The sequence below is a fragment of the Choloepus didactylus genome, chromosome 1, assembly GCF_015220235.1.
Source record: "Choloepus didactylus isolate mChoDid1 chromosome 1, mChoDid1.pri, whole genome shotgun sequence".
In the NCBI taxonomy this organism is placed as follows: Eukaryota; Metazoa; Chordata; class Mammalia; order Pilosa; family Megalonychidae; genus Choloepus; species Choloepus didactylus.
In genome coordinates this window covers 195,653,797-195,676,429 of record NC_051307.1, presented here as the reverse complement: position 1 = coordinate 195,676,429, position 22,633 = coordinate 195,653,797, and the positions used below count along the sequence as shown (strand labels likewise).

Here is a 22,633-nt window from a genome sequence, read left to right as displayed (position 1 = left end):
ACAGCGTGCTACTGCCTTTACCCAAAAGCATAGGAAGCCGCTGCAGAAGATTAAGAATGGGGTGGAGCATCTTTAGATTTACATTTAGGCTGCATCATGGAGTGTGGCCAGAGAAGATACAAGTAGATCAGTAAGGAGGTTGTTCCAGCAGTGTCTGTGATGGATTCATGTGAAAGTAGTCAAGATGTAGAAAAATGGACAAATCTGAGAAATGTTGAGGAGATGAAGTCATAAAGCTTAGTTTTCCAAGGCTCCTAAGCTGTGAATTTGGGTGGCTGGGTAGTTCAAGGAGAAGAGGACCTTGAATTTAGTAACATCCAGGGAAAATGTCAAATGGGCATCTGTAATATGTGAGTAGGGTTCAGAGGAAAACCTGGGCTGGAATACAGATGTGTGGGTGCCCTGCAAGTAGATGGCAGCTGAGGCCAAGGTTGTGCGTGATCTCTCTCAGGGAAGCGGAGAAAGCCACACTGTCCCCAGTAGCCACTAGCTTCCTGTGGCTATTTGAATTTAAATTAGTTCAAATTAAATCAAATTAAAAATTCAGTTCCTCAGTTGCACTTGCCACATTTTAACTGCTTAGAAGAATATTCCCATGATCTCAGAGAGCTTTATTGGACAGTGCTGATCTGGAATGAAAAGAAGAGAGGGCCTGGGTTTGATCCTTGAGGGATTCTAACCTGCTGGAGGCAGATGAGCCTGCAAAGTGGAGAGGCGGTGAGGTGGGAAGGTGTCATGTCACATAGCCGAGGGGACAGGGTACTTTAGGAAGTAGGGAGTGGCAGACTGTCAGTTGCTGCTATGAAGTCATGTAAGATGAGGACCAGGAAATGTCCCTTGGGTTTAACAGCATGGCAGTCACGACTGACCTGAGAGGGACTACTTCAGTGGATTAATAGGGCCAGGAGCGAATTTGAAGTGGTTTGTGAAGCAAGAGGTGACATAACAACCAGGATAGACAGCTCAATCAACAAATTTGGTTGGAAAGGAAGGAGAGAAATAGGATCCAGTTGAAGAGAAGGATGGGGCAGAGGAGGATTTTGTTGGCTTGTTTAATGGGAGAAACTAGGGTGTGTTTAATAGCCAGTAGGGAATTCTAGGGATTTATCCCCCAGATAACTCACATGTGCGTAAGGATATACATATGCATACACACACACACACACACATATATACATGTATGTGTGTAAGAATGTAAGAATAGAAGGTGTTAAAGACAACCTCAATATCCTGGTTTAAGAGACTGGTTAAATGAATTCTGTTGATACAATGGAATTCTTGCAATCATTCAAAATAAAAAGAATATTCTACAGTTCCTGACATGGGACAGTCTCCAAGATTCATTAAATGATTTTGCAAGATGCATAACAGGGAATATTATGCTACTCTTTGTATTAAAAACAAGGAGGTAGATATTGCAGATATTTGCTGATATTTGCAAAACAAATACCTCCGAAGGAATGATCATGAAATTGGTAATATAATAAGAAATTGCCTCCAAGATGGGGAGCTGGAGGACAAAAGTAGGGGTGCCTTTTTTCACGGTATTTTTATACTGTTTGATTTTTTTAACCACATGCATGTATTTTTAAAACAAAAAATATTTTTTTAAAGTCAGTAGGAAGGATTTGGTTGAGAGAAAAGTTAAATGATCGGGACAGGGAGAGATGAGTGACCCACTGCCTACCTCTCCAGGCAGGACACTCTTGACTTAATTATTCCACTGACCAGAAGCTCCATGAAATAAGGCATATTTTAATTTAAAATGAGTTTTTGTGATGCTCCCTTTTAACCATCCTGTATTAGATATCCATTGCTGCGTAACAAATTACCCCACAACATAGCAGTATAAAACAATAAACATTTGCTCTCTCACAGTTTTTCTGAATCTGCATATGGCTTACACAGGTGCCTCCAGCAAGGTCTCTCTCAGGCTTTCATCAAGGTGCAGGGGCTGCGGTCAGTTCAAGGCGCAGCTGGGGGAGGACCCCCTTCCAGGCGCACTCACAGGGCTGTTGGCCAAAGATACCGGCTCCACTCCACGTGGGCCTCACTATGGGGCGACTCACAACAGGGCAGCTGGCTCCGATCAGAGTGAGCAAGTGAGAGAGGGCGCTCTCAAGAAGGAAGCCACAGCCTCTTTGAACCTAATCTCAGGAGAGATCTCCCATCACTTTTGCTGTATTCTGTTGGTTAGAAGCCAGCCACTAGATGCGGCCCACACCCAAGAAGATTATGCCAAGGAGCAGATCATTGGAGGCGGGAATCATTGGGGACCATCCTAGAGGGTGCCTACCACACACCTCAAAATTCATCTAAGTTGAATACTGCTGCTGCTTTATGTGGTCATGTTCTATTCCAACTCATGGAAATTAGTTTTGCGTCATGAACAAAAGGGAATTTCCTCATTGATCAATATTTGTTTTTCCTTAGAATAATGCATTGCTGTTTTATTGTTCTGCATTATGCTCCCATCTGTTTTTGATGCCTTCTGAATTCTATCAATTTTATTAAGATTTGGAAATGTCGGTAAAATAGGAAACTGATCATCGCTTCATCCTTCAGAGTTGTTTAGGGAACGTGCTCTTGTGATTAAATAAGAGAATGGCCTTGTTTTTAGGAAATACATACTGATGTATATAGGGGTAAAGGGGCATGCTGTCTATAACATATTCCCAAATGGTTCAGAAAAAGTAATATATAGAGAGAATGATGAAGCAAATGAGGCAAAGTGTAAACATTTGGTGAATTACATTGTGGAATTGGTGAATCTGATGAAGAGTATAAGGGGCTTCCTTGTACTATGCTTGCACTTTTCTCTAAGTTTGAAATAGTATCAAAAGTAAAAGTTGGAAAAACAAAAAACAAACATTCTCAGACCTCTCTGCAGACCTTCTAAATGAGAATTGCAAATGGTGGGGCCCAGGGAACTCATTTTATAGAAGATCCTCAGTTACATGAGCTGTCATTCATTTCTTAACCACCATCCCTGGCTCCCCTCCAGCTGGAGAACTAACCTCTCCGAGGGACTGGGATTGGATGGCAGAGGAGGGAATATAATTCTGAAAATTAAAAAAATTGAAAGAAAGTAGAACCCAAAGAATGTGTTTGTGGTCACTGTACAGGATAGAGGCCATTGGTTTGAGCACAAAATTGTGCCTAAGTGTCCCCACCCTGCTTCTTTGGGCTCACCCCCAACTCTCTGCCCAGATGCCAAGAGCTCTTGATCACCCCCATTGGAGGAGGCTGAGCTCACACCCTGCCCTCAGGAGCCCGCCATCTGGTAGGGAGCCTGGTGGGAGCACACAGTGGAACATGCCAGTCCTGCTTATTGTGGTCTGAGGAGGCTTCTTGGAAGATGTGACATGTGCACTGCTTCAAAGAGTTGTAGGAGTTCACGAGTTTATGCAAAGCCATGGGAACCTGAAGCAAGAGGACCCTGAAACTAGAGACCTGCCATTAGTTCAGTGTGCTGGGCCTGAAGGATGAGAGTGACAGCCAAGAGCAGCCTGCTGGGACTGCCTCAGACCTCCCTGCTCAGCCCGCACAGGATCCTGCACTGCGGGGCCCCGGCAGAAGGGCAGTGGGGAAGAAGGAGACAAAGGGGGGCATAGAGGACTGTGAGAGGAAACCAGAGACGGGGGTCAAGGTCCAGTCCAGATGTGTCATCCTGGTGGCAGGAAACCCAGGGGTCTCCCCAACTCTCCCAGAGGCTGCAGCCTCTTCACAGCCCTTAGCATGATTAGCCCTTTGGGAAATACAGGAGTTGGGGTCACTGGGACCCAGCTTGCCTAAGGACAGAGAACATTCAAGAACTGTTGGCAGAGTTCCTTCCTCCATGCTGTTGTTTTGGTGGTGAGCATTTGTTAGCTGATGAGGGTTTTGTTGGGAAATAGTTGTCTTCTTCTTGTGACCTTTCGGCTCTGACTCACTCCACTATTTTGTTTTGCTCTGTCTCCGCCTAGTATGCGTTTCCTCGCATGGCCAGCCGTCACTTCCTCCCAGCCCGGGACATTTGGCTGCTGGGCTGTGCCTGCATGGGGAGTGGCTGGCTCTCTGAAGACACTGAGGAAGACTCACTACTGATGCCAGTTCCTCTTTGAAAATAAGAGTGCTGGGGTTTTTTCTCCGAGTTTATTACCTCCCTTCTGATAGTTTTCAGGTGATTTTAATTAAGCCTACATAAGTAAGAGCATCCGTCTGTGAGCTTTGCCACATACTATCTGGAATGTCTTGGTTCTTAGGTCAAAAAAATAGATACCCACAGCCTGATAACATTGCATGATTATTTATTGCCACAGCTTGTTTGTTTGACTTGCCTAAAATGACTTAAGAAAATCATTGGTGTGCTTCCCCCTCCTATAGCCATGTAAATTTGCAGTGAATTACCTGTGGGCTTTGCTAGGTGACCTAGAATCACTCCACCATGGCCATATGCTCCTGAAACATTTATTCCAGGTCCTCTTAGCAAAATGACTTGCAGGTTGTTTGGGGTAACAGGCAAAGAACGTCTATATTTTATGTTTTTTACCAGGGGATTCTCTGTTAGCAAACAGCTTATCTCCCTTTCTTTTCTGTTCTTGGCTTCATGCAAGAAAACAGCAGTAATGTCAGAGGAAGAACTAAATATTTGAAGGCATATTTAATTCAACACCTATTAGATGAATCAATTCATGTTTCTGAAAAGCAAATCAAGGAGGTTGAGCTGTGACACACCAGGCAGATACTGACTTTTGCTTAGAAACCTCTGCAGTCACGTGGCGAAAGCAGGATTACCTGCCTGTAACTGTGATCTTCTTTTGAAAAGTCAGACTAAAGAGAGTACTGATCGTGTGGGCTAAACACCATCTTTCTAGAACTCTCCTGTCTCTGCTAAAGTGTTTGTTTGATGGGAGCAGAGAAGGAAGCCATTGCTTCTCTCAAAACGTAAAATGCGGCTACAGTTTTAGACTTCAGAGTAGTGAATAAAGCAGGTGGAGTTGGAGCTGTATTTGGGAACAGCTTCTTTCTACAGTGGTTTGAGGAGCTTCAGGAAGTGCACTTCATTACTGCACTTCATGTCCTGTTTTGCGTCCTCTTCTGAATATGGTGTGTAGGTAGCACCACAACATTTTGGTCCCAGCTGTTATCCTGTTTCTGAAATTACAAACGGTCATTTTTTTTTTTCAGTAACACCTAAATTTGACAATACTGGCCTCACCTAGGGAACCAGGAACTTCTAAGTTCACCTGTGCCTTTGGGGTCTGGGAAAAGAAAGGAGGAAAGGCTTACCGTGATGATTCTTTACTTAGGAGAGAAAAAATCAGAACTTTTCTATTTCCTATAGTTGGACAAAACATGACCCTGTGATATTACCTATTGAATAATAAATCAGCTGCTATTCTATTTCCACTATTTTGTAAAAAACAAAAAACAAAAAAAAACCAAAGGACCACCTTTTCAGGCCTTTGTAATATGGTCTGAAACAGGGATAAGCCCAGGCATTTGTACGTGCCATCTCCCAGAGCCTCAGCCGGCCACCACTTACCTCTGATCGTGGCAGGCTGGGAATTCTCTTCTCCCAGGCTAGGAGGGGTGCGTGCCATGCTTAATTCCATACTCTGTAATTATTGGAATACTGAAAACTCCATCTCAGCCCACCTAACACCAGCACATAGCCTGCAGGCCCACCGCAGTTTGGCTTGTTTGTTAGTGAGATTCAGTCACAGATGATCCAATCTCCATCTAGACTCTGGGTTCTGATCACACCAGTGTCTTGGATTTCTTTGCTCTCAAAGATAAAGGGTATACATGTTAGTGAAAACATCATTTCCTCCTCCCAGACAAATCTGCAGTCTGCCCTCATGCAGGCATTTGTGTGTGTATGAGTAGTATGTAATTATGCCCTAATCCTGTAAAAAAGATTGACATACAATATAGGATTAAAAGTAAAAAGGAACACTCACAGATGTCCCCTGAGTGTGGATAAACTACATTCTCAGAGCTCCACAGGGAGCCTCTCTCCAGGCATGAACCCAGCCCTGGGGTTGACCATGGGACATTTCTGCTAGGACAGGTGTGGCTTCTGGCTGAGCTGTGCTCAGGAGAGCCCTGGTGCTGCCCACAAAGGTAGGGGACAAAAGGGATCGCCCCACTGTCTGCAGACTGCCTTGGCAAATGGGCAGAACTGTTCACCTAGCAAGTGTAGAATGCCTCAGTTAAAGGTCCTGAAGTGGCTTCCACAGTGTTTATGGTGGAAAGTGTGATTTCTCACGTGGCCCCAGAGGCTGCCCTCCTGACTCGCACATCTTTCTTAAGAATATTTGGGGAAAGGTGGGAGGGGATCTCGTGTCTACTCCTCACAGTCCAGGCTTCAGGCTGCTCTTTGGCTGTTCCCAGCTCCACATTGGGCCTCTGCTGACAAACACTATCTAGAAATTGCAACTACCACCCTCCCCAATACAGGGCTGACAGGGCTGCTCCCCAGGACCCTCCTCAGCAGGCGTTGGGGGGCAGCCCATACTCCCCCTCCCACTCCAGCCCCTTCATCCTCCACAGCACCCCCAAGACAAGGTTGAAGATGTGGGAATAACTAGAGGGAATTACAGATAGAAGAAAAAACCTTAAACCTAGATAGCAAATATGACTGTTTCCAGAATCCAGTGAAAAAGGAAAACATATTAGGAGCATTCCTGATTTCCTAGCCTTCTTTCCCTTCTCTTCCCCACGAGATCTCATCTTCAGTGCTGCCCTTTAGGAAAGCCCACCCCTTACTAAAGGCTGGTCTCTCTTTGGGATACTGGCTCATCGGTTTTGCTTTGTCATTTTGTATTAGCATCCACCTGTGGAGCCTCGTGGTCTGTAACATCAGCAGACGTACAGTCACTTTTGCTGCTCAGATTTCAGAGATGGCTGTAGTTACTCAGACCCAACTGGCTCCCTGTTCCAGAAGCATCAGGACACTGGGTGCCTGGGTGATGGCTGTAAAGCCACAGGCCTCCCCGGGCTCCTCATCCCCTATTGGAAGTAATTTGCGGTCTCAAATGTATCTGTGACATTTCCTTTCAAAGTGCCTTTAACTTCTACTTTGGGAAATTTTGCTCAGAAACCAAACAAGCAGAGATGGCAGGGCTCAAAAGATTAAGACGTAGACATCCAACAAAGCAAGTTGTTGTGTTTTTTTGGTTGAACTGACATTCATCTCCCTGGAGTCAGCTCTTGTGCTGTGAATGAGCTGTGTGGACACTCGCATCTTGGAGCCTTCTTGGAGATGTGTTTTAACGTTGGAGGAGCCTTGGGACAACTGGAAGAAAAGTTGGATGGAGATGGGGGTTCAGGAGCCCTGGCACGTTTGGTTGTCACCAAGTCGTAACATTTTGCATTTTGTCAAGTATTCAAACGAAACCACCTCTCCAGAGGGAGAGATGGCCAGAATCTTCTTTGTGGAAATATGGTACTTCAGTCTTTACTTTCCTTTTTCACCTTAATTTCCTGGACGCTGGCTTAATTTTGCCCTGACTCTTGCTCCATGACCTCAAGCGTATTAGCATGGCTGCGTCCCCATGGCCTCATCAACAAGGCCTTAGAGAAACCTTATCTGACGTTGCAGGGAGTGGCTGAGGAATGTGTGCCCAGCTCTGCCTGTGGAGGCTCCAGCTGTCACTCCCTCCCTCTCCCCCAGGTAAAGCTGAGGAGTATCTTCCTTGCAGGCAATGACTTGCAACCTCTGCTGCACATGAGAATCATCTGGGGAGCTTTCAAAAATCCCAATGCCCAGACCACATCCCAAGCTAATTAAATCAGGGTCCCTGGGGGTGAGGACTGGGCAGCTGCATTTTTAAAGCCCCCGGGGTGATTGCAGTGCTTTCTGGACTTGAGGCCGGGAGGCCCCTGTGGAGCCAGGTGCTGTTGTGAACTGGCCAGAGAAGCCAGCTCCTGTTTTCAGCTGGTGCCCCCGGACGGCCCGTGAGGCCAGCAGCCCGACTCCACCCCAGCCCCTGTGCCCTGCAGTTAGGATAGAAAGCCCCGAGTGAACAGGAGGAGATGAATACATGAGGGTTTCAGTCATTCAGCCAAGAACTGTGCAGATAGATTGATTCTGTAGGTGGTGGTGAGTGAACGTGTTTATGTTATTGTGGGGCGCAGGGTGAGGGTCAGGGTCAGGGTGCCATCACTTGGTAGTGATCCACTGCACACTGTGACTATAACGATCCTAAAGCTGTTTAGGCTCAGCCAGGGGGAATCTCCACCACAAGCCAGGGAGAGTGAAGGGGCCATCTGTGGGAAGCACCTTGATCGTCCGGGGCCTGGAGAGAGCATCGCACACCTCAGAAGACATCTCTGTACATCTCAACAGGGAAAAGGGGATCAGGTTGCACATCCTTTGGAATGTTACACCACACATTTGGCCAACACACTTAGTGATTAGGCTTCTGTTACAATCATTGCTAATAATAATGCAAAAATTAGTCTGCTTTTTAGAGAATAATTTGGAGCATGAGTGTTTTAATGAGTCATGCTTTGGGGAAAAATTCCATTCTCCCTTATTCTGATGCTTTTTTTGTAGGGAAGAAGTCGGCACTATTATCCAGCTTATATTTTTAATAAGGGTTTAATTTAAGGACTCCCAAAGAAGCCAGATGTTTTTTAAGGATATACTTGCTCTCCCCACTCCCTAGCCAGGGTTGCTAAAGAGAGGAAGCCAAACAGTTGTGCTGCAGAGGCAGGTGGGAAGGGCACCAGGCCCGACCTCCAACTCAGGACAGACCCCCAGGTGTCCTGGGAGGGAGCTGGCTGCCATCCCGTGGGACTACAGCTTGGTCACTTGTGAAAGGTGCCAAACAACAAATCCAAATCCAAGACTTCCAAACCTGGGGTGATCAGAGGAAAAACTACAAGGACTTGTTAAAAATTCAGAAAGAGAGCCTTGGGCCCTGGTACAGTTCTGCAGGTGGACATCCCAGGACGGGCCTGGGGTCTGTAATTAGCAAGGTCTGGGAATCCTTAAGCAGCCACAAGGCTGAGAGAACTTCAAGGTTCCTTCCCAATCAAAAATTCTGTGATTCTGAAGTTAATTCTGCCAGTGCTCACTATTTCCCTGCGTGAGAGCAGCACTCGGCCCTGGGCGGGGACTGTAGCTCCCCAGGCCTCCTTCCCCAGGTGGGCAGGTGTGCATCCCAGTCTGTACACAGTGAACAAAGGGGTTGTTTCTGTTGCACCTTGTGTGGCCCCAAACCGAGTGGCTCCAGGCCTGTGAACAGTAGATGGGTTGGTTTACCCAGAGCAGGATCCTTTTTTCAGATGGGCAAGATGGAGGCACCTGCCCGGCCCAGCCCCGTTTGTACAGGAAAGGTTTGGATGTCGGCCACTGACCTCACAGCCACCTTAGCTCCTCATCTCAGACGGGTGTGCTATTGCAGTAGCTTGTTTCTTCTGAACTACTTGGGCTTTTTTGTTGGGTTTTAGCTGTAGGTTTGAATTTTAGGTTCTGCTCTATGCTCAGTGTGTCCCAGCTGAGGGGTCCAGATCAAGGAGATGCTGAGTCAGGCTGGGTCCCAGCTCCCCACCATGGCCCCTCGGAGGCAGGGTGCCGCCTGGGAGGAAGTCGCCTGGTCTGCACGGCACAGAGGAAGACCGGGGTGCACAGCCTTCCCATCCCCACCTCCTCCCTTAGGTGTCCAAGCTGGACTCCGGTGACCTTGGACTGTCTGGCCTCTCCTTTCGGGGTCACAAAGCTCCAGGGAGGCAGATCAAGCCCTGTGGGGCCCAGCCCACCAGGCCCCCTGGCCCGGTTTCACTTCCAGGCAGGAGGGGGGGGCCACCTTGATGCGCTGATTTTGAAGATAAGTCTGATAACTGGTGACTTTAAAAGAAACCTTGATCTAGGACAGGTGAAGCAAAGGGCTCAAGTGGAGCCCAGCGTTCCTGGGCACACTGCTCTCTAGCCCGCCTGAGGCAGACAGGATCGTGTCCTAGGCCCTCCTTCATGCCCCACGACCCCATGCACACCCCAGGCTGCAGTGCCGGGACCCTGGGCCTGCGAGAAGGGGCAGTGGGCACTGAGGGAGCCCCACAGGCACACTGATCATCAGGACAGTGGGAGGGGCCCGCAGGGGTGGCTCCAGGGGTCAAAGGTCACGCTGCAGCGCAGAGTCCCTCGGAGCGGCTCACTCGGGGGAGGCAGCCAGAGCCACACAGGTAGGTAGGGGAGCAGTTTGCACCTCTCGAGGAGCCTCAACTGCCACTGGTTTGGATTTTCCTCCCCATGTGGAATGCTGGGGAAATATGACTAGAAGATTCTGGAACCTCATTATGGTTCTAGTTTAGTAAAATGTATTTAGCCTATATGTTCATATGGTTACTTGTCAATCTGGAAATAGATTCATATTCTATCTCAAAAGGGCACTGAAAAGGTCTTATAACTATTAAATGAGACCAGTGAATCTGAGCTAACATATTACAGTTTTCCTTTATGGAGATGTTTTACATCTGCAGTTAACAGGCAAAGAGAGCTCAGAAGAGGACAGGAAGTGTTAGTAATGGAAAAGGTAGCAGGTGCAAAAATAATTTCTGGGGAGACTGGCCTGGCGAGGCAGTTCTGCTTTTTCAGGTTGGTGAACTAAATCACACTGGCTCCCGCCCCCTGCCTGGTGGACGTATGCGGCTGTGGGTCACTGGGGCAGGCCGTCTCCCGGGGCCGGGCTAGCTCCCGTCCCACCCTGACCCACACCTGCTGAAAGGCTGCGTGTTGCTCAGTGGCGCAAAAGTGACTGAGGTGAGATCCCGCAGGTGATCTGCTCCCCATGACCTCCACCCGGCTCCTCCCTCGGCACGGCCACCCCTTGAACCCACGTGGAGAGGGATCAGCCTCCAGAAAGCCCTTCTCTGAGCCACCCTGTGAAATACCAACCAGGCTTAGAAAAGATGGGAGCTATCGGGAGTTAATTACAGATCAAAAGAAACCTCAAGGGGGAACTTGGGTTGAAGCAGGAAGGCAGAGGCTTTTGACTTAGGGTCTGTGAAGGGGCTGCTCTCCCTGAAACCAGGGGGAATTCCCTCCAGCGCCACGCGGCCCTTGGGCTCCCATAAGGGCGGCCAGGTAGCAGGGCACCCGCATGTTGATGCTCAGAGGAGTTCTGTTTTTTTCACATAAAGAAATAGCTTTTATCTAAAATTTGTGTGTTTTAAGCCAAATCCCAAAGTAGCTGTTCATTTATTCAACAAATAGGGAGGCAGAAGCATAGACAGAGGTGGCTGCGACCTGGCTTGGGGGTGTGGAGCCCCTGACGGGCAGTGGAAGGACTTCCTCCTCCACGGCCTCGGGAGCGCAGCTCTGTCCCCCTGGTGCGTCCTCCCACCCTGGCAGTCCAGGCTCCACCCCGGCCTCAGACCTGCCCCCAGAGGCCTGGGAGATGGGGGCCCTCAGGGAGACTTCAGGGCTGTCCAACGAGGATGGGAGGTGGGGGTGGGGAGTCCTGGAGCTCTAGGGACCAAGGGCTGCTAAAGACCGTCTGTGCGTTTATGGAGCTGCTCCTCTGGGCCAGGGACCCCACAACGGTGCTTTCCGCCGCCGCCTGTGAGCTCTGTGCAGGCGGAAACCCAGGCTCAGAGAGGGCAGACTGCCAAGGTCACACAGCTCACGGGGGCAGAGCAGGGATTTGTCCCCAAGTCAGTGCCCCAAGCCCCCTGCCCTCTCCCCTCCCAGGCCCTCCATCCAGCGGGCCCTGGAGGGTGGGGGGATTCCAGCTGCTTCTCATTTTGACACCTTTCAAATCCTCCCTCCCCCCAGGCAGGGGATACCACATTTCATTTCCACCTACATCTCTTTCCCTCTCCTCAGAGTCAGAAACAGAGTCTCAGGGCTTCCAGGACACCACAGTGAGCGCCTGAGGGCCCCGCCTCTCCATCTTGTGAAGGAGCTGGAAGGATGCCTTTCCCTGGCCCCCCACCGCCTGCAGCCTCGCTCAGGCTTGCGGATCTCACTGCGTGTCTTGTGCTTTCTCTACAGCAAATGAAGCTCGTGGCCGAGAACCTAAGAGAGGACTCGTGGGAAGAAGGAAAGGAGAAGGCGACCTGAGCACCAGGGGCCCCGCCCTGCCTGCCCTGTTCACAGAGGCCGCTTCTGTGCGGACAGAGACGGGCTCGGGGCAGGGTTGTGGGGCCTTCACCCCAGACCACACACTTGGCCCAACAAAGTGGCTCCTACCCGCAGGCGCCTCTGCTCTGCATTGTCCCTGCTGGGGGCGGGTAGAGGAGGGCGGCGGGTCCCACTTCCTGGCAGTTCCCTCCACCCCAGCCCCACCGGCCCTGCCCCTCCACGGCTGCTTCCCGGGCCCCAGCCGCCACTCCAGCTGCCTGACTTGCTCCAGAGCCGCTGTCGCCCCCTGAGCCTCTCTCCAGGAATGAAGCACCAGCTCTCCATGTTGCCCAACCCCACCCAGGCCGGGGGACCCCAGCAGGCTGGCGGAGTGGGTGTGTGCCCATCACAGAAGCCATTCTGGAGGGGGGCTTCCTGCTGCATTTCATTTAAGAGGGGATGGGGTACAGTGAGGCTGCGTTTCTACACCGGGACAACTCTACATACCTCTTTCCTAGTTCGATGTTGTAATATGTTGACGGATCCTTCATCAGCAAAAACAGTAACCAAGCTATTAAAGGCAGTTTGCACCTCTGACTGCTCCTTCCCGTATGTGGGCTGCAATGGCCTGCGCTGTCCTGAGCTGAGCCTGGGTCAGGTAATTAATTACAGGGGGCACAGCGAGGGGGGAGTGGGGAGGAGGGGGCTTGGCTTAAGGTCGGCCATGTGCTGCTTCTTCCATGGCCATTCCTGGGCCCCGGGTGAGGCTGCCCCCAGGAGCAGGGCCCATCTGCCCGGCGGTGCTGCCCACCTCCCACCCATGGGGCTGCACCACGCCCGGGCTGACCTTGCTCCCAGGGGGGCCTGGCCCCCGGGACCCAGCCCCTTAGGCAGACTCAGTGACTCTGGAGCCCCAGGCAGTCCCCTTGGCCCTGGACTAACCTTGCAAGGGCAGAGCCTGGCCTCCCACCCAGATGTTCACACAGCTGGAGCAGGCGCTCCACAGCCCCTCCCAGCCAGGCCCGCCAGGCCTGTGGGTTCTTCCACTTGGAAAACTGCTGATGCCCTGGCCCACCTACGAGGACGGGAGGCACGGAGGGCCTGCTAGGGCTTCTCAGAGGCAGAGACGCTTTCCCTCAGCCTGGGACTCTGCACCTTGACGCTCTCTGCCTCAGAAGTGGGGGTGGCTTTGGCAGCCTGGTTTAAGCACCACTTGTTTTGGGACACCCCCAACTCCCTGCCTGGCCCTTCTTGGTCATTTATGTTGGTCCTGCAAGAGCCTTTGGGTTCCGTGTGTCCCTCTCCCATTCACGCCTTGGCCCCTGTCACGTTTCCCAGGACAGATGCTCTCCAGTTGGCTTTGCCCCTGCCCTTACTTGGGATGAGACATGGCAGGGACTGATAATTCAGCAGTTGTTCATTGACTGACACTTCCTAGAATATGCTCATGTTTTAAAACACCAGCGAATGGCAGTCACCAATATAGGCCTGAGCCTTGAGCTCCCCAAGGTGTTCATCCCAGCCTGTGTTTGCTGGGAAGGGAGAAAGTTCAGAGTCCTTGGCCCCAGCCCGTTGCCCCAGAGCCAGCTTTGGGGCCAGTCCTGTGCATACAGTTGGTTGTGAGGCAGTCAGCTCTGGGTTCCTGAACGTGCACCCACCAGCTCATCCCCGTCTGTGGGTTCACGGCCGCTTCCGAGCCAGACGGCCTCATTCCAGGCGGGCCCTCCTCAGAGCCGGGAGATGCCAGTGCAGGTCCAGGCCTTCCCAGAAGCCCCCAATCTGCCCTTCCTTCTAGAGGACTGCGGCTTAGCCCCACTTGTCTTCGTGTCCCCTGGGGCTGGGAGTTGGTGGCCCCAGCAGGAGGTGGGTGCTCAGGAATCATGTGGCACAGTTGGAAGCACAAGGTAGGGGAGCTAAGTTATTCTTTTCAGCTCCAAATGTTGTAGCCCCTTATGTTGACTGACTGGGGACGGTGCTGCCCAGCCCCAGCCGCCCACACACTGGCCTCATGCACGGAAAGGGCCTTCAGCCCGTCCCCTGGGCTCATCGTCTCCATCTGGACCCACCTGCCTCGCAGCTCACTTCATCCTCCCGACTCTGCTGGCCCCTGACTCATCCCATGGTTCTCTTGTCTCTGGCTCCACCTTAGCCCTCAGATCCCACCCACACCACTGCCCTCCTAGCCTTGGGGGGAACCCCCTGGGGTCCCCACCCCAGCCCAGCTCTGCAGCCTTGGGCCCCCTGAGTGACCCAGACCCAAGAGGATGTGCCTGCTGTACCTGCCCAGCTTTCCCAGACACCCCCAAGGACTCTAGCTGGGGGGAAACGCACCTCAGATGATGCCTCAGCCCCCTTCCTCCACTGCGTTAAGAGCTGCAAGGCGCACACCTGCTGTGAACAGACATCAAGATTCCACCCTCCATCTTGGCTTAGGAGAGGTACGTGGAGAAATAGCACAGTCAGGAGACAAGCAGCAATGTCTCCTGGTAGGTCAGGCAGGCACGGAAGCTGGAAAGGGCCTCAGGGCCTGAGTCCAACCCCTCATTTCTCAGATGAGGGGGTGAGGCCCGGAGAGGAGGAGGGCTTTGTCCTGACATGGGGAGAGGATAGCTGACTTCAACCCTAGTCTGCAGACTCCAGGCCCAGAGTCACCACACAGCCTTCAAGGAGGACACTGAGGGAGACTGGATGGGCAGGTCATGGGAAAAGAACCTCGGCCGCCCAGGGAGAGCCCGAAGGCCCGAGGGGAGAGAGCGCTGGGCCTGATTCTCACGCGCACAAGCCCCGTTGGCTGGCCTCCCAGGGCGCTGCGCTCAGCTCCAGATGCCGCCCCTGCCTTTGGGGGAAATACTCTCCCCAGAAAGAGTGTTTCTCAAAGTTGCCGGGGATGGCTCCTGAGGGCCAGGAGATCCTGGGGGTAAGGGATGAAAGGCGCTCCCTCCCCAGGCTCCTGGCCCAAGGGGTCCCCTGCACGACAGCCCTGCCACCCCCACCCATCACAGCCATCACATCCACAAGCTTTTGCTCTTTGCCTCACGCCAAAGGAGGCCCCTGGCCTCTTCCCGCACTATTGCACTTGTCTCCTTCAAGCCATGAGTTATAAACTATCGCCAAGTCAGTGGGATTTGACCCCAGGCCTGATCCACTGAGTCAAATTGCTGGGTACCTCTGTGGGCTGGGGACTGAGTGGTCACACCCCACACAGGCAGCTCCTCCAGCTCTCCAGGAGCATGGGCGTCCCTGTGCCAGAGATCTGTGGAGACCCCAAAGCATTGCTATGTGGCCCCCAGCCCAGCAGCGCAGACCAGGCCTGGGGCTCCGGGACCCTCCCCTCCCTTCAGGTGCGCACCCTGTCATCCTCCCCGACAGCAGCCCCAAAGGCTCAGCCTGGAAAACAGATCTTCATTTTAGTATCTTTTGCATGGAAATAAGAAGCCAGTGTTTAGGGATACCCAGCCCTGTGCTGACGCTGGAGGGCCCAGAGCCCTGACACACCCTTTGGGACTTGGTTTCCTCACATTATCCCATTTTATAGGTGATGAAACAGGCACATAGGGTTCTGGTGACTTCCCCGAGCTCACACAGCCATGTGGGGCCACAGCCAGCACCTTTTGTGTGGTCCCAGCCTCCCACACCCGGCCACACAGCCTCCTCCCCAACACACAAGACCTGGGCTCCCTCAGCCACCACGACCCCTATTGCTCTTGACCATTGTCCGGCAGGAAACCAGTGACAAGGAGAGAGGAAGGGCCAAAGGCCACAGAATGAGGGCCCGAGATGCCAGATGACTCCTACCAAGTTGCTTTTAAGAATCCCACGGTCCTGCAAGGTCAGCGCCTGGCAGGGGGCTGAGGAAACAGCCAGGTCACGGGTCAGGCAGGTCTAAGGGGCTGCCAGGCTCCAGGCTTCCCTCCAGGACCCCACGCCCCACCCTGGGGGGCCTGAAGGGAACCTGACAGAAGCTGGTGCCACCCACACCTCCAGGGACCAGCAGAACCCGGGGGAAGGCCGTGCCCCTCTGCCAGGGCAGCTGTGTCCTCCGGCTTCTGCCTCAGGTTTGGGAGCTCCCTTCCACTCCACCCAGAAGAGGGGCCACAGCCTCTTCAGGGAAGGAAGGTGCTTTTCCTGGTCCTGTGGAGGGGCTTGTTCATGGTCTTCTCAGCTGTGCAAACGTAGGGAGACTGGGCCTGGGAAGGGTGTGGGGAGCTGCTCAACCCACCTTTCTAAGAGTCAAAGCCAGGGAGGTCTTGTAGCTCAGCCCACGGGGCCCGACCAAGGCCTGCACCAGGCGGGCAGAGAGACCAGGGACCAGGGACCAGACACAGCCACAGGGCCTGAGATTCCTCACGGGAGAGAATCACCCAGGACCTTGTTAAATGCAGAACCCTGGTCCCACCACCCCAGACCTGCTGGACCAGATCTTGGTGGTGCTCAGGACCATGCATCTTTGGCAATGCCTCCAGCAGATGCCTTTGCACACTCAAGTCTGAGGGCATGGTGGGCAGAGGGCTTTGCTGGTTTCCACCCAGAAGTGACTGATGCCAAAGGTTCCTCCAGACCCAACCTCCTTGGCTGCTGACTGATAGAAAAGCGGGGTCTCAAATGATGAACTAAAAAAGCAAAAAGGCTTGAACTTGCGGCCCAGACCACACCAATTACATGTGCTTTGCAAAGAATCATGGGCTGACAGAATTAACAGCATAGACACAATAGACATAACATCAGAGATATATTATATGGAGGCTGGGAATTCTAGTGAGAGTGATGTTGAATTCCTGAGTCTGAGTTCTCTCGGGCTGCAACCTCAGGTCAGAATGGAGGGTCTTCTTAAGGCAGAATTTCTTCTCTGAAGCTCTCGATTCTTTGCTCTTTAGGACACCAGCTGGAGATGACCCTCACCACGGAGGGTCATCTCCTTTACTTGAGGTCAACTGATGGTAGATGTTAATCCCATCTACGAAATACCTCCTCAGCAACCACTAGGCCAGTTTGACCGAAACACTGGATACCGTGACCTAGCCTAGTTGACACACAAAATTAACCATCATGCCTCCTCTGAGATTACAGAGCTCACATGGCTAGCGAATCTCAGCAATCAGGAAGACAAGGGCACAGCGTCTCCATGTTACAAGGCTCCTCCACTTGTCTCATTCCTGCCTAACCATTGTTATCTCCAGACCACACTGGAGAAACCTGAGGCTTAGCGAGGTCAGAGGCAGAGGCAGAGCCAGGCAGCGGTGGGTGGGTGGAGGTAGCAAAACAGCCCCCATTTCTCCAACAGGCACGGGCCTGGATGACCAGACTGAGTTGTGAAATATTTGCTGCCAAATTATCAGATTAGTGCTGCTTGATACCAGGAAAACCATTGTTCAATTGTGGAATAATTAACCAGAAGGGCAACTCAACAGTGTATCTGTGAATAAATACCTCCCTTTACATAGCTGCCTGGCTCAAAAGCAGTAAACAAATCCCTCTCCACCCTAGTGCAGGCAGAAGAGACGCTTCTCAAAGTGGCCTCTGCCCTCCCCTCTCTCCTCCCCCAGAACACAAGGCCAAAAATTGGCCTGGGGGTGGGGTGGGGGTGTTGTCCTTTGCAAGGTGGCATTGACTAAATAAAGGCAGGGAGGCTAAGGGCCTAAGGGCCTAAGGACATACACACAAACACTTCCCAGGATCTGCCTGGCTGCCACCCTCCTGGGGCCACCTGCCCGTCTGTGGGCCCGGATGAGAGTTTGCCAAGGCAGCTTGCCCTCCAGCTGTAACTACCTCTGCGGCCTCTGACATTTGGGCCACAGCTGAAGGAAAGATGCAGGGTGGGATTTGCATCAGTAGCCTGAATCAATGATGTGGCAGACTTCCACCTACATCGTGGTCCAGTCATCCGGGGGTCTGCTGTTATCCTTCCCAAAACCCACCAAAGACACTGGTCCCAAGACTGCAGACATCGTGGGGACCGAGAGGCACATCTAACCCAGTCCCGATTTCCTCTGCAGACAGCCGGCCCAGGGACTGGCCATCCAACCCAGGGAGGAGGGCAACGTGGAATTCTTTGGGAAATGTGATGAGGCCAAGTCTTTGGCCCTGAGTCCAAGTGCTCACTCATAAAGAGTTGTAATCAATCAGCTGTCCCACCTGGCCCCTTCTACAGGTCCCCAGTTCCCTCTCAGAAACTCTCAGGCCAGAGAGTTCAAGGAATTTATTATTTTTCAGGTATTAGAAAGGTAAGAGATGCACATACATATGTTATATAATAGCTCCAGTGTGGTTTAAAGAGTAATCCTAAATTAAATACCTTAATATTGCTTTGCCTAGTCCTCTGGTACTGAAAGGTCAAAGGCAGTCAAAAGAGCGCCATCTAGCACCTCACCTCTCCCATGCAGGTATGCAACCCGGGGAGTGGGTTCTGGGATGGGCTGTCCTTGGGTGCATCCCTTTTGAGCCTCACTGCCCCCCACAGTGCAACGGGGTCAATGCCCCTGCCCTGATCATCCCTTCCTGTGGCTCTGCCAAGATAACACCTATGTTCTCGGGCTTTTTGAAATCTTAATTCTGCCTTTGAGAATAGGTTTACACTCCATGCCTCGTCTGCCCAGACTCTTCCAGAGGCAGACAGCTCAAGAGTTGATGAGGAGGGTGAGGACATTTTGGAGGATGTTTGTGAAGGCAATGGGGGCAGAATGGAACATGCTTGGAAAGGAGAGAGCTGTGGCATGAAGGACATGTCCAGGGAAGCAGGGCTGGGAGGTGCCCCTGAAGTGGGGAGGGGCAGGGCAGCTCTGAGGGAGAGAATCCCTCTTTCCAGACCTCCAGTTCTCTTCTTGAGCCCCCACCGTACTACCACTTCCCCCTCTCCTGACACTTTTCAGAGGCCTCTGCAGGACCTGGTTCTAGATTTTTCCCTCTCATCCCCCTCAGCCTCGGAGTAGCATCTGGTGCCATTGCATATGCAGCCTTAGTAACATCTCAGGCTCACCTGCTGGGCCACCTTTCCCCTCCTCGCCTCCTCACTCCTTCCTTTCACTCCCACATTGGAGGTGGCCGGTGGGCTCTTGTCTCTCACTTCCTCTTTATTGCAGAATACAGATCTACACAGGAATCCCTTGGTCAGGGCACCTGGTGGCCAGGACCAGCTACCTAATCTGCAGGGCCTTGTGGAAAATGAAGCTATTTCCCGATGTTTTCTTCTAAGAGTTTTATAGTTTTAGCTCTTATATTTATATTTAATTTTGAATTAATTTTTATATGATGAGAGGTAGGGGTCCAAATTGACTCTTTTGCATATTTCCAATTGTCCCAGCACCAAACACTGAAAAAACTTTTTTTTCCCTGTTTATTGGACTCGGTGCCCTTGTTGAAAATCAATTGGCCATAGAGGTGAGGGTTTATTTCTGGAGTCTTAATTCTATTCCAATGGTCTACGTGTCTAGCCTTATGCCAGTACCAGACTGTTTTAATGACTGTAGCTTTGCGGTGTTTTGAAATCAGGAAGTGTGAGTCCTACACATTTGTTCTTTTTCCAGACTGTTTAGGCTCTTCAGGTCCTTTGAAATTCTGTATGAACTTCAGGATCGACATTTCCATTTCTGCAAAAAGGCTGCTGGGATTCTGATAAGGATTTCATTGTCTTTGTAGAATGCTTTAGGCAGAATTGACTTCTTAATATTGTCTTCCAATCCATGAACATGGGATGTCTTCCCATTTATTTAGGTCTTTAATTTCTTTCAGCAATGTTTTATAGTTTTTTGTATACAAGTTTTTCACCACCTTGGTAAAATGTATTCCTAGGTATTTTATTCTTTTAGATGCTATTGTAAATGGGATTGTTGTCTGAATTTCCTTTTCAAATTGTTCATTACTAGTTGACCCTCCTGCCTTAAACAACTAGAAACCCAAACAATATTCCCTATGAAACAGTAAGTTTTCAGACATCAGGCAACAGGCAGCACAGGACTGTGACCCTGAGGGAAGGGAAGCAATGAACCTGATCAGTGCTCCAGCTCACTGCCTGGAAGCAGCTGCTGGAATGCGGGAAGTAGGAGCCTGAGCGGAGACCCTAGTGGTCTTGCTGAACTGGACGAAGTGTGAAGTACAGGGAGATTAATTGGATAAAATTTGCAGGGCAGAGTACCCAGAGAGAAGAGAGCTGAGAGTCTTTGAGAGAGTACTGCCCTGCACTTGCAGGAAAACTACCTGAGGCCAGGGAACGAACCACTGGAAAGCAGTAGGCCAAACAATCCTAGAAACTTAGAAAGCTGGGGATAATTCACGCTCACCCAGCCAGAGTGGAAAGACTTCAGTAGGGTAGAAGGTGCTGCCTCAGAAGTGGGCCAAATTAGCTCTAAAGACTGCTCTGGTTCAAACCTAAAAAGTGTAAAAGCAAAACCTGAAAGGATCCAACCAATTCCAAGTAACTGTATGGCCAAACAAAATCACCTTTTATATGAATGTAACAAAACCCATCACTACAGTTTAACAACTGTCAACCTAGAACTTTATACTCAGTAAAAATATCTTTCAAAACTGAAGTTGAAATAAAGACTTTCAGACCAACAAAAGCTGAAAGAATGTATGCCAGCTTATCAGCACTACAAGACATATTAAAGAAATTATGCAGGCAGATGGAAAATATAAAAATGTGAATATACATAAGGAAATGAGTACTGGACATGACAAATATGTAGGTAAAATAATCACTTAAAAGATAACTGTTTAGAACAAAAATATTAACAGTGTAGCATGAGATTTGGATGTATGTAAAAGTAAAATGACAGCAATAGCACAAAGAACAGGAGGAGGAAAATGCAAGTATCCAGTTGTAAGGTTCTCACACTATACAGGAAGTGATACATTATTTGAAGGTAGACTGTGATACATTAAAAGATATTGTAAAGCCTACTGCAACCACTAAGAAATAAAACAAATAGGCAGAGCTAATAAGCCAATAATGGAGATAAAATGGAATCATAAAAAGTGCTCACTTAAACAAAAAAAAAGGTGGTAAAGGGCAGGGGTAACACCCCAAAGAACAGATAAGATGAATAGAAAACAACTAGAAAGATGCTAGACTTAAATCCAACCATACACTAAATGTAATTGGTCTAAACACTCCAATTAAAAGGCAAAGATTTTCATACTGGATAAAAATGCAAGACCCAACTATGTGCTGTCTAGAACAGACTCACTTAAAATATAAAGACACAGATAGTTAAAAGGATGGAAAAAGATAAACCCGCACAAGTGAAAAGAAAACTGAAGTGGTTATATCAATATCACACATCAGATTTCAAAACAAAGAATATTACCAAGGATAACGAGGAACATTTCATAATGATAAACAGTCAATTCATCAAGAGGACATAATAATCCTAAATGTGCATGTACTTAACAACACAGCTTCAAATTTAAAAAAACAAAACTGATATAACTAAAAGGAGAAGTAGACAAACCCACAGGTATAATTAGAGATTTCAACACTCTTTCAGTAATTGATATGAAGCAGAAAATGAATAAGGATATTGAAAACTTGAACAACACTATCAGCCAACTTGACCTAATTGACAGTTACAGAACACTCCATCAAACAACAGTGCTTTTCAAGTGCTCACGGAACACTCACCAAGATAGGCCACATGCCGGGCCATATAACAAACTGCAATAAGTTTAAAAAGGTTTAAATTATAAAAATGTTTTCTGACCAAAATAGTTAAAGTAGAAATTAGTAACAAAATGTATGTGAAAAATTCACAAATATTTAGAAACAGAACACCTTTCAAAACATATGGCAGCTTTTAAAAGGATCACTCATACTGCTGAGTGGAGAAGAGGGAGAAAGGCAGGGGCAGAAGGCAGGGAGACCCTTTTAGAGGTATGTACAGTTGTCCAAATGAGTGATGAGGGTGTCACGGTCCAGGGTGGGAATCATGGGGGCAAACAGAAGAGATCAGAGTTTGAATGGCCAGTAAGATTTCCTAATTGCCTGGATGTTTGGGTGAAAGGATGAAGGATGACACCAAGGTGTTTACTTGTACAAAACCAACAAAGGCTTGAAGTTGCCATTTATTGAGATGGGGAACAGTAGGAAAAGTGTGATTTGAGGGGATAGATAAGGAGTTTTGGACTTTTAAAAATTGAGATGCTTATTAGACACCTCCAAGTACAGAAGTCAAGCAGGTAGTTGGAGTCTCATGTTCCTGGGAGAGATAAAGGCTAAATGTCTTTTTAGGCTTTCTCAGCATAGAGTTAGACTGAATGAGATCAAGATACTGAGTTCAGATAGAGGAGTACAGAATTGAACCTTGGGGCATTCTAAGTTTAGAGGCTGGGAGAATGAGGAGGAACCAACAGACTGAAGAGCCCAGTGACCAGCCAAGTGGAAAAAGTGAATGAACTAGGGAAATAAAGTATAATTAGTGGGATGCTCTGGAACCCATCTGAGATTTATGGTCAAGAACAGACTATTTTTTTCAGCTACGTCTGGCTATATAGGTACAGGTGCACAGCACGTGGAAAGTTGGGTCTTCAGGGGCTGGAATTATTCAGAACTGCTTACAAGAGAAATATAAAATGGAACTCAGTTTA

At 49.8% G+C, this 22,633-nt stretch overlaps 1 protein-coding gene across 1 annotated transcript in view; it reads left to right on the top strand.

Moving 5' to 3' along the window:
- Positions 1-12,652, top strand: part of ANO10 (anoctamin 10) — a 230,655-nt gene extending 218,003 nt beyond the window's left edge. Inside the window, exon 13 of the mRNA XM_037848459.1 lies at positions 11,987-12,652. Within this exon, the coding sequence (XP_037704387.1) occupies positions 11,987-12,055 (69 nt within the window). The 3' untranslated portion in view covers positions 12,056-12,652. The remainder of the gene's footprint in view (positions 1-11,986) is intronic.
- The last annotated feature ends 9,981 nt before the right edge of the window (positions 12,653-22,633 follow it).